Source organism: Hemitrygon akajei, chromosome 8 (assembly GCF_048418815.1).
Source record: "Hemitrygon akajei chromosome 8, sHemAka1.3, whole genome shotgun sequence".
Lineage (NCBI taxonomy): Eukaryota > Metazoa > Chordata > Chondrichthyes > Myliobatiformes > Dasyatidae > Hemitrygon > Hemitrygon akajei.
The window spans coordinates 16,739,784-16,752,139 of NC_133131.1; the positions used below are offsets into that span (position 1 = coordinate 16,739,784).

A 12,356-nucleotide genomic window follows, 5' to 3' on the forward strand; every position below is an offset into this window, starting at 1 on the left:
TACCCGGGTTGATATAGAAGTGGCCACACGCTTCATGAGCGGCCGCTGACGGGGTGAGCAGACTGGGAGGAAACTTAAACCCATTGATATTGCCCCTTTAGACCAGGGAAGGGTTCATCGCCTTCGTTATGCCGTGGACCCCTTTGGCAGCCCGGTGAAGCCCATGGACCCCTTTTCAGAACAAGTACAAAATAAACCGATCGTATTGAAATACAGTTCTCAAAATATAAAAATAAACACAATGTTGACACAGCAATGTATGTGCTTCTTTATTAAAGCGTTAAATAAGAAGATTTGGACCCTCTGGAATCTTATCAACAGAGCCCCGTGGACCCCAGGGTAATAACCCCTGCTTTAGACCATTATATTACGGATTAAAATTCCACGTTAAACGGAGTTCTTTATCCACCCGTGTATGATTTCAAAAACACTATGTCCAACAATTAAAACTTTAAATTCGTTGACTAGTTCATTTAAAACAAAATAATCAGTAGAAGTCGCAAGCATTCCTGTGTAATAGTCTGCGATTCCAATGTCATTTGACGCTTCTATAACGGCAGGGCTTTCCGTCTCTGTACGAATTAATTCTGTTCTGGCTCCCCGATCTGGATTGGGCTAATCTCCGTCCCCAGCAAATGTCCAGCAGACAGTGAGAAGTCCTTCAATAAACTAATTCGATCAATCGGTAATAATGAGGCTAAAGCTGGAATTCTGGCGTCTATTTGCAAAATTAACCCACGAACTCCTCTCTAATTGAACAACTGTTTCATTATGGCAATCACTTTAAGCAATTATATTTCGATCCTCTTTTCATAAAATAATTACTATGTTGATAAATCATCGACTGACGGAATAAGGACAAATTACCTCGTTATTTAAACCGATGCATTGTATGTGGAATTTGCATTTACAAACAGACTTTAATCAATTTCACGAACTTTTTATTTATTTAAGATGGAGTTGCTGTAGATGCGCTTTGGAAAACTTGATAAATTCGTCCATTCTGTGTACAGAGCGCCCTGAAATGAAGATGTTTTATATAAAATAAACGTTATAGATATTATAACATTATAAAATAAATGTTATATATGTTATAGAAGGATAATTGGTATCAACGAGATAATCCATAGGAATTACCTCAGCTCTCCAGCACACGTTGTGGGTCTATCTTGGAAAGTTACAAGATTGTCGAGAGTGATAACTTTTGCCGTGACAATGGGCTCCATTCAGGTTCTCTCCTCGCTGGAGATTGATTACATATGCTGCAATTGCATTATTCATCAAGGGGTCAAAACTTAGTTTAAAGGCAAAGTCTCCACTTTGTTCGGCCGAATTATCAAAAAAAAGGGCAAATTCTGTGGAAAATGGCAGGCTTTTGAGAAACATTGATAGAATTTATTTTCGTTGCGCCTTCATTCTCCTGTCACTTTTCCTGTGCGTCGTTTTGGCAAACTCCCCGCGGAACTGATCGATGTAAAGTTTACACAAGGTATTGCCAAGTTGCGAATGTTCTGTCGGGATCTCTAGCACAACAGCGAAAAACAAAAACAAAGCAGATCTCAAGTATTTCCAGTAGCAATCCTTTGCTTGTCAGTTGTTTTGTTTGGCATCCAGTGCTGACGAAAATACAATTACTTTTATTTAAGGGTACTATTTTATTGCATTCGATTGCATTTTTCTTTTTGGACCATAATCGAACAAGGTGATTGAATTTACTCGTTTGGGGCGTATTTCTGTTACACGGTCCAGAACAGACGGAGAAAGGCGCCACAGCGGTCAGTTTTCTGTACTTCGCGCTCTCCACAGGTAGTTTGGGTGGGGAAGATTGGAAGGGATCCGAAATGTGCCGGGGTTGGGATGTCTTATGGACCCTGAACGAAAGCAGCCTTCAAGCTTAAATACAGACGTATGGTGGCAAAACATGCACTGAGATGGACCGGCATAAACCTCCTCTCGAGAGCCCAAAAGGCTCGCTCCAGTCTTCAGAGCTCTGGAGCCCAGTCGTAATGTTGGGACAGATGCCTGTCGCATATCCCACCCACTTAAGTGTTAGTTTAGCGCGCGGAGGGTAAAAATTCTCGGGACAGACAAAACATTTAAATTTTAATCCGCTTGACCTCTAATCAAACAACGACCTTTAGAATGAATGGCTGTTGCTTTCAGCACAAGACGGTTTCTCTTTTCTGAAACACACGTTTATTTCCCTCCTCGGCGGAGGACTTTCCCCAATTCTTCGTGCAGCAGTTCCACTGCGGGACCATTTTAGTGTCAATGAAACACTAGGTCCCTCCTGTGCAGAAATGGGCCGTGTACACAAAAATATTGATTTAACCGCAAATGTCACTGACCCGCTTCTACTCTCATTGATTCTCTGTTAGTTATATTGCATTTATGTATTTTTTTATATTCCGGGGACTTTCTTGTATGGAAATCCTAAACAATTTGATATTCTGAGTTATATATGAAGACTTTATACGTAAATATATACGTCACAGAGTCTCCACTTCACCTATAAACCAACTCAAACCTATTATTACCTTCTGAAAAGATTGTAAAATATTTTGATTTCAGATGAAAAATAAAATAACAAAATATTGCAGTTTCTTATATTATATTGTAGTCGCTTGCTCGAATTTGTAGTTATTAACAAATTTGTAGTTTTTAACATCTAGGTCCAAAGTTAGCCTACGGTAGAAACTTCAAGGTGAGTAAGTTATTCTGAGCAAAATTTGCTGTGATCATTTATAGGAAGAAAACGTGGTCATTGTTTTTATGAACCATGAACATCTTTTCGATAACAAATTAAAGCAATCTGTTGCCCAGAGAGAAAACTAGACTTCTAAAGTAAAGTTCCCAACGCCTTCATTTTCCTCAAAACTCGTGCTTTGCATCAAAACTCAGCATTTGTAAGAAAGAATGCAACAGGAGAGAGAAAGCAAATTCTGGAATTAAACAGAACTCCTTATGAATTGCAATGTGAATGGGCAGTCAAATACCTTAGAGCAGGATGTTATAATTTGTCTAATTCAGGGTCGCATGTTCAGTTTGAAAGGGAAAACTCCGATCAATTTCCCTTTGGCATGTGAAACCGTTTCCAACGCAGATTATCCAACAATTCATCCTTGTAGAAAATATCTGCTGCTTAAAAAAAAAATTACAATCTTAAATCAATTAATCATTTTAACGAGATTGATCTTGATTGCATTTATAATTTGTAAACCCAAAAACAAAGAGTATTGATAAGTTTAAAAAAAGGCTACAGCCCACGGCCACCTCCAGTTGTACCCTTAGGTGACGGCCTCTACGTTTTCAGGTGAGCGAGGGCCGTGGCACTGAAATGAAATGTAATTTCACTTCTATTTTAAACAACACGCTGCTTATACATTGATTTAGGATTAAAGTTGTGCGCATTTACACGAGGAATTAAACGTTATCCCGAACACTGCTGTATATGGACACGTGTCTTGTCAACAAGTAGCCATTTGTCCCAGCGCTCTCGGTGTGGCGTTTCGGGAGTCGTTCTCACTGGGACACGAAGAGGCCGGTTAAATGTGCTGATCGAATGCAGCCTGTCCGATCGAAACAAATTCTAAGACGGCTGTCTGAGCGAGCAAGAGCAATAAAACCGCTGTAAAGTCTCAGCACAACCTGCTGCGGCCCACCGCGGTATGAGAGCCCTCCTGAAGGGTTATTGTTTCAGCAACTTGTTGCGAATTATTACTCGGGGGCGAAAAAAAAACTCAGTACGAAGTTCAGGTCAAATATACTTTACTTGACATTATGAGACGAATGAAACATTTTATGCTCATATTCGTAGTGTGATATTTTAATATTTTATTTACGGATTCAAGATGACTGATGGCACGGATTTGATACAAACGAAATTGAAAATTAAAACTGTATCAGGCTTGGACTAAACATTATGTCAGTATTGTGAACACATTTCCTAATTGTTGCATTTACTGGTGCAGGGCGCAGTCTATATGACATTGTACTAATTTAATCAAACTTTCAACTTCATTATGGTTTTAAATGTTTTCAGCCACACCAAACATTTTCGATTTCACATTGCAATCCAGTCGCTTCCTTCGTTCAGGTCGGTTCAGTTCCAACGCCTCTCGACAGCTTGGAAATCTAGGAGCTGAGACTGACAGTGTCGGTAACTTTACGGTTCTCCCTTGTCTCCCGATCGGTGGTCAAACCGCGTCTTTTGCATTAGACACAAATTTATGAAACGTACTAATTTCACCCGAGAGGGTGTTAAAGGATTCAAACCCGGGTCTAATTATTACAATCTGGATCGAGGAATTACAAATTAACCAATAAACATAAATTAAATCCGTCATTCTCGAATATTGCTGGCAGTTTTGCGCCCTATAGTATTAATACTTAATAATTCAATGGTCCTGCCACCCGTTACGTACACCGCACCAAAAAAACGCCAATACCCGTCCTCAATCGTATTCCGTTTCGCTGCTTATTCTAAACACTTATAATCAACGCTTTATCTACTTGGCAATAGCTTGTGTCTGCAATTGAGATGCACATTACATTTTTTTGCAGGGCTGTAAAAGCAACGCTATAAAGATTTATTTCCTTTAAATTCATACTTGATTCTTTTTTTCTTGCTGGCCTTCTTTAGGGGTTGGGTTAATTCCTGTCAAAAAGCTCAGTATATTTTTCAACAGTTTCTCTTTCAATATAATTGTTTTTCTAACGCGAATTATTAAAAAACAGCAGCCCGGCTTGCATAGCATCCGTTCGGCTGGCGCAGTGTCGGACTCTGGACTTTGTTCGTAGTCGGTCCAAAGTTCAGAGTTTTGTAGGTACTAATCGATAAATAGCGGCCAATAAAATGCGCCAGTCTCAAATGTAAACACAACGAGCTCGGCTCGCATTGTCCCGGCTCCTCCAACACGCACTCTCGCAGCCTCGTTGTATTTGCATATTGCTAAGACTTTTTTTTCCCCCCACAAAGACTTCCCGCCGATTTGCATATTCTTATATTCTGTTCCCAAAGAATGATCATGGCAGTTTAGTGCAAAAGGTGCCTCCAGGAAGCGGCTTCTCTGGATTTTAAAAAAAATATTTTGCCATTTCTCGAAAATATTTTTTGATGTACGAGGAACAAGTGGTTACAAAGGATCCGATTGGTCTGTGCGCATATATATTTTCTAAAAAGTCTGATTTAATTAAAAGATGGTGTCCAAACTGACATCTCTCCAACAGGAACTATTGAGTGCCTTGTTGAGCTCCGGAGTATCCAAAGATGTACTGATTCAGGCTTTGGAAGATTTGGAACCTTCCCCGAGCTTTGAGGTGAAGTTGGAGAACCTGCCCGTGTCTCCCTTGAAGATGAACGGCTCGAGTTCGGAGACCAAGGTCGTCTTCCACTCCCTGACTAATGGGCACGGCAAAGGCAAGTTATCCGGGGACGAGGGCTCGGAAGACGGCGAGGATTACGACACACCTCCCATCCTCAAGGAACTGGAGTCTCTGAACACGGAGGAGGCGGCGGAGCAGAGAGCCGAGGTGGACAGAATGCTGAGGTAACCCGTCCCAACAGCTTTACTTCTCTCTTAATAATATGGAGTTACAAACGCGCAATCTGTTGTTCGGAGCGTTCATTTAAGTAAAATAGGAAGCCGCTTGCTCCAACGCCCTAGCAACTCAATTTTTTAAAAAATATATATAAATAAACTAAATGTACGAGAAACATTGTCAGTTTTAAACCGGGAGTCTCGACGACAGTTGTAATCGTGTAGCCTTTTTCTAAGGCCAGGTTAGGAACAAATCTGCTGTCGTTTTGCGGGGTTTAATCCGGGCAGGTTGTCAGTTTCATGTTGTTATTTTGTTAGTTTCATGTGGCCAGACTGAGCTCAATTTGTCCGGTTTTGTCAGGGTAATTCTGTAACCTGGGCGGGAAATCTGAAATAGTGTTTTCAATGTATCGAGGGGTCGAGGTTTTCCACTTCATCGATGAACTAATACTAAATACAGTCCTTGGCCGGAAAATACTGTAATTGTGTAAGGGGTTGAGATTCGCTTCACTGGTGTCAAAAAGTTAGTGGCATTTTGTAGGCAGCGTTAATATGAAATAACATGAATAAATGATAACTGTAGGTTGCGACAGTCAGCAAGACAAGTTCATGCAGACATTTAAGGGCTGAACTCGTCCGATCTTTTAACATCTAAAAGCGGGGCGGTTAAACTACAGTACAGAAAATATCGACCATCCGGAAAACCGCTCTCTTGAGTGTAAAACCCCCGAGTGTCCTTGCAATCTTACATTATTAGCAAAGGACATCTTCGTTTCTGACGTTCGCTTATACCGAATTATTTCAGGTTCAGTCAGATTCGCTTAATTTCGGACGAATTCTTTCGAAACCGTAGATTTTTGACTTTTTTCCCCCCCGGAGAGAAGGCCTCTAAGCTTTGGCTAACTACAGTACTTAACCTGTGTAAGGTGGTCGTGAAAAAAAAATAATCTGCTTGCATCTAGGGCGGATCTGTCAACCGAGCGCCAGGGGGGAAAAATAGGCTTTCGTTAAAAACGCGCCGAGAAGTGTAAACAGTGGTAACGCGCACCTTTCCCCGTTTAGAAAGATTTTCTGGCTTTAAGCTTGTAACAATATTATAAAATATATGCATAACTCATCTGTTTTTATGAAGTAATTCATAGATGTGTTTAATGTGCATGTAGAAAATGCAAGGCGAAAACATTGAAACGTGTATTTTTAAACTGTTCCTTTCTGTTTGAATGAAAGACGAGAAACGGCACGAGGGCTTTTAATCGTCCCGTGGCAGTTTATAAATATAACTATGGTCCAAGATTGTGGAACACGTGCGGCTGACGTTTCTGCAGAGCGCTATTAATTTAGTATAAATGATCAACCCCGAATGTACAGAAAAGTGGAACACACTCTGATTAGGTGAATGGGTAACCTGGTTACTCATTGGTAAGGCGAGTTGTAAAGAGCGCGTACTCTACTGAACAAACAGCTCTTGTTTGGGTTTGCGAGTCATGAGAAATTACAAAGTATGATCTGAAACTCGTCACGGTTGATCAGTCCCGAATATAATATGACCCGCGTAAATCTGGATAAATCCATGTGATTCTCAGGGGCAATTTTGAGTGGGAGAGCGGTGACAAGGACCGCATTGCAGCCCACTGCTAATTAGGTTCCCAACACAACTTTCGGTAGTGTCATACCCCTGTAAATTCACATGGCATATCTAAACTGGCGGGCGTGCCTGAGCTTCAGAACCATATTTCTATCTGAAGTATTTTTATTTTATACTGATGACTGTTTTTTAATTCAATTGTCATATTATTTGTTTATTTTTAAAGCGTCGATGTGGTACAGTGACCGGGCGTAAGTGCTTGTTGAAAAGCACATGAACCCAGAGACAGGGTGCGCGCTTGGAGTTTATGAGAAAAAAGATTTTAAACCTTGTTTAACGCCCTAAAAAAAAAGCCACTCCACGGTTCGAATTCATCAGTTTAACGAAAGGAAATTTAAATATTATGCGTTCAAATAATCTGCAGTCGTCAGGTAAACTATTCGTAATTACAGAGGAGAGTGCACGCTGTCTATTTGAAAAAGCGGAGAATTCCCAATAAGCTATTAGCTAATTTTACATCGGTAACACACGTGGTACGATAAGTTTTTATCGTTTAATTTTTTCCATTAAATATCAGAATCAGGTTTACTATCACTGACATATGTCGTGACATTTGACGATTTGCGGCCTGGCGCGACGTGAAAAGCTCGAAAGAAGCCTGAACGCTGCGCCATATTTTAATAATAGTATACCAGGCGAAGGAAAGTTGGGGTGTGTGTGTTGGGGGGGGGGGGGTCTAAGGGTTAATAGTCACCTCTCTCCAGGGAGATATAAAAGTTATTCCCCTTGCACGGGGGTACAGGGATTGTGGGCGGAGATCACAACCTAAGTGCAAAACGCTGGTAAAAATTAAGTGTGTCTGGGCCCAACGGCTCGAGTCCTGGTGGAAGGACCTCAGTGAGTGATATAAACTACAGCCACCAACAATGTTTCAACAGCAGACACAAGCCTATCGACGACAAACCCCAACCTGTAAAAAAAATAACTGATCGCAATCCCCTCTCAGAGTTACAATTACTAAAGGCGTATCACTAATTGAATATATCCCGCCCTCTTTAAAATCAGTCTCTAAACTGGTTGGAATCTGCGTGGGGCATCAGTTTTGAAAGATCGATTTGGATGAAAAAGAATTGAAATCGACTTGCTTCCCCCCTATCTTTTGTACGGCCCCCATAACTCAATATCAGCTGGACTACCGTCCAGCATCGTTGATGGAGATCTTGTATCGAGCATCATTTTCTAGCAAAGGTTTGTTCCTGTCGGGCCTTTGCAGTGTGCGAGTGTGTAACCAAGCCGCGGCGTTTCAATACTCAGTACTCTACACCCTGGCCCTGCAGCGGCCTTTTGACAGAGTTGTTGAAATTGTAACCTGTTTGTTGGACCCTCTGTAGGGAGGACCCGTGGCGAGCGGCGAAGATGATCAAGGGCTACATGCAGCAGCACAACATCCCCCAGCGGGAGGTGGTGGACGTGACGGGCCTAAATCAGTCTCACCTCTCGCAGCATCTGAACAAGGGCACCCCGATGAAGAACCAGAAACGGGCCGCCCTCTACACCTGGTACATCAGGAAGCAACAGGAGATTCAGAGACGTAAGTGTCCACACTTCAAAGGCTCGCTTACTCTTACTGCAAAGTAACCCGCTTAGTTTCCAGTCGCGTGATTTGTCTTTACATCTAGAAGGAGAGGAATTAACACCGACGTTTCAGGCCAACACCCGTCATGAATTGAATCCCGATGAAGAGTCTCTGCCCGAAATGTAACTGTCAGATGCTGCTTGATCTGCTGAGTTCCTCCAACATTTTGCTTTGGGTTTTCAGCATCTGCAGAATCTCTTGCGTTTGGTCTTTTTTACATCCCTAAATGAAGGAATCGCCTTTGCTCCGCCATTTAGACTTCCTAAAGAACTTTACATCCATTTTTACAGTGATATAGGGAGACGGGAACAAGACTAGATCAGCTTATTGAAGGACCTGTACTGGCTATCACAGTTCGGGCAGCTGACCCACTATTGGTTGAAGGATATTTCATATCTCTCATATGTACCCAAGAGAGTAGATATGAGCTCAGTTGAGCGCCCATTCTGACAGTGCGGCCCTCTCTCAGTATCAGAATGGAGTGCCTGTCAGATTTTTAATGGTCAGATCTCCATAACACAATATTGCATTGCAGGTTCATTCCCTGAGATTAGAATTATTTTTCCCATTCATTCAGAAACAAACACTTATCTTTACCTCTGGTTGTTCTGTGGAAGGTTTCAGTGATGATTTGACAGATGCTGGAAAACTTGGGAGTTTTGCCATTTTAACTTGTTGGCTTGCCTGCGTAATTAGAGTGAAGGGTACTGCTGCAGGTGGCGGAATTAAAGTCCTCTGCGCAATAATCTTGTCCCTTTGTGCTGGGTTTCAGGAAGTCCTGTCCTCTCTCCACTGTCTTCCATCCCATCTTCAGAAACACATCCACTTTTCCCCTGCAGGAGACGGAGAAAAGAACACCAGCTTCTTTTTAAAAAAAAGACACCTAAGTCTGCTATCTATGTGATCAGGGAGTCTGTAACCATGCAGAGAGTGATGGACAGAGGAATTGATCCTAGATTGAGTCATAACGGAAGAAACCCTGAATCATTTAGGAGCCAGCTGGAAGTGGGGAGAAAATGCTGAGTAGTCTTATGGCCCTGCTCATCTGTATTGTTCAGTACTGTTCTGTGTTATGTGCTTTGTATGCTTCAGCCTCTCCATCATAACACAGGGAATATTACTAACAGCAGTGATCATTTGGAACTCCATAGTTCAGCAATAATTCTTCAGAATAAATGTGTAGGATCCACTTAATTAGTTGACTGTGACAGGTTCATTCATTGAAGTGACAGCTGGGCTGCTCTTTCTCTGGCAAAAAAAAGTTTGACTTGATGGGGTACAGAATAGAAACACTGTCCAATACTTTACTGCTCTCACTTAAGTAACTCTGCTCAAGGTAAAAGAAAGTATTTGCCAACCAACCTGTAGTTGGTTTGTTGTAAATGAACTGTTGTGTTGCAATGTGTAGAGTATTCACAGTGGGGAAAGTGGAACAGCCTCCAAGGTAAATCCAGGGTCTGCATTTTATGTTGGAGTAGACAAAGAAGCTGAAACAGTATGATATAAAAACATTTCAGATGGCACTGTTTAACTGTGGAGTATCATCTGCCCCTTCCTACTGTGATTGCTTATGCTGAGAAAAATAACACCATGAAAGGAAACAGATAATGTCTGCCCCCAACTTATTTCTGTTACTATGGGGTTGGGTGAGACTGGGGCAGCAGAGGAACGTGACCCCTCACTAATGATTACTAGACTAAGTTTCAGGTATTTGATTTGTAAATATCACCTGGAAGTTAAGATGACACCATAAAAAAGACCCATTGGATCTAATGTTTTCTAAAAAAGGGTTCAATGCTAAAAGATGACCACCAGCATCACTCTATTTCCTGAGTCATTTGCCTCTAGTTTGTTTGGTTTTAAAATACTTGCCCCTCCACAGCTGACCCAATCTTTTGTACAAAGTTCATTTTAAACTTTTACAAGACTTGCCTTTTACAAGAATAAACAATGATTGGGTCAAAGGTGTTTTTAAGCACAAGAGATTCTGCAGATGCTGGACATCCAGATACAAAACGCTGGAGGAAATCAGCATCTGTGGAAAGGAATAAACAGCTGACGTATTTGAGCGAGTCCTGAAGAAGAGTCTGGACCGAAACATTGACTGTTTATTCCTTTCCCTAGGTGCTGACTGTCCTGCTGAATTCCTCCAGCATTTTGTGTGTATTACAAAGATATTGTTTATCTGTAACTGGTGCCCATGGATATTAAGCTCTCATTTTTTGAATAGTATTTCTTGGTTAGTATTTAAAAATTTCCCTGGTTTATAAAAAAAACTGAAGTCAATTTAGGTCAATATCTCAATATTAGATTTCTGTTAGGAGAAGCCAGCAACAATTTCATTAATACCACTTGAATACAGGACTGTGCCAAAGTCTTAAGCACATGTATATAGCTAGGGTGCCTCAGACTCCTGCACAGTATTGTCATAATCTTATGTATTGTACTGTACTGCTGTCGCAAAAAACAAACAAATTTAATGACAGTGTGATTTTGATATGGGTCTCTGTTGTGGACTGAGAGTGGGAAAGGGGGCAGGGAGAGGGGAATCATGGTTGGGAAAAGGAGAAGGGAGAGGGGAGGGAGCGGGGAGCACCAGAGAGACATTCTGTAATGATCAATAAACTGATTGTTTGGAATCAAAAGCCCTTGCCTGGTGTCTGAGGGCTGGGCATGTCTACACCAACGCCACCACCCCACCCCCACCCGCCCAGCACTCCTCCGTCACCTGTCCCACACCCCTCCCACAGCGCTCCACCCTCTTCACTCCCAATATAATTTGCTTCTGCCAGATTTACAAACTTGCTCTCTGCTCCACATTGACAAACACAGTACTGTGCATAAGTCTTAGATACTCTAGTTATAAATACATGTGCCCAAGACTTTTGCATAATACTGTAAGTATGCAACATGTTCTTTCCTGAATGCTGTAGCTCTCAGTGTAAAATGTAAGACGAAAGTAGTTGAAATTCACGAATTACCGCGTGGTTAGATGAAAAAATATTGAAACAGAGAAAACATCTCGAAACTTTGGTATTTTCCGCGACCTAGAGATTCTATCCGAGGAGCCAGTTAAATTCTGTTAGAGTAAAGCCAATTTCACAGTTAAACATCCACAATAAATCAATAAAGAAAAAGATACAGATTATAGTAATCATTCGAGCGTATTAATCACTCTACTGGATTGATCCATTTTCTAAAAACATCCATATACATTTTCCAATTACAGAACTTTCTCATCAAGGTTTAGTTTCTGACAACATTTTAGCCATCAAGGCTACATCATTGCATCGACAGGCAATTCTGAGAGTAAATGTACTGATCTATGTTGTTACCTGATGTTCCTTTTTCCTTACTCCATGTTTTACACTCTGATTGATCTTGTGAAGTCAATAAATGATGATGCATCATTTCCTTGCTTTACAATAAAATAGATTTGACATTAGGCACCATTACCAAGATCTATATTCATAATGGGTTAATGACTTTAACCCATTCAGCGTGGAAATGTTACGTTCCAGCTCTTGAATGTACAAGAGACATTTAGGTGCTCAGTAATAAAAGGATTGTGAAGGGCAACTAGCTATCTGCCATA

The 12,356-nt window shown here is 41.2% G+C and overlaps 1 protein-coding gene and 1 long non-coding RNA gene across 9 annotated transcripts in view; one reads left to right on the plus strand and one right to left on the minus strand.

The window, feature by feature from the left end:
* Nucleotides 1-256: 256 nt before the first annotated feature.
* Nucleotides 257-3,642, minus strand: LOC140731682 (uncharacterized). Its single transcript, XR_012099895.1, has 2 exons — nucleotides 2,997-3,642; nucleotides 257-1,019 (listed from the first exon to the last, which is right to left on the minus strand). It is a non-coding gene; the product is annotated as an uncharacterized lncRNA (long non-coding RNA).
* Nucleotides 3,643-5,175: 1,533 nt separating this feature from the next.
* Nucleotides 5,176-12,356, plus strand: part of LOC140731681 (hepatocyte nuclear factor 1-beta-like) — a 110,571-nt gene continuing 103,390 nt past the window's right edge. For 7 of the 8 annotated variants that reach the window (XM_073053340.1, XM_073053344.1, XM_073053342.1 and 4 more), the window contains exons 1-2: nucleotides 5,176-5,549; nucleotides 8,517-8,716. In XM_073053340.1, coding sequence (XP_072909441.1) covers nucleotides 5,200-5,549; nucleotides 8,517-8,716 — 550 coding nt within the window. In that variant the 5' untranslated portion in view covers nucleotides 5,176-5,199. Of the gene's footprint in view, nucleotides 5,550-8,047; nucleotides 8,374-8,516; nucleotides 8,717-12,356 lie in introns of those variants that run through there. The other variant, XM_073053348.1, reaches the window with a different exon arrangement.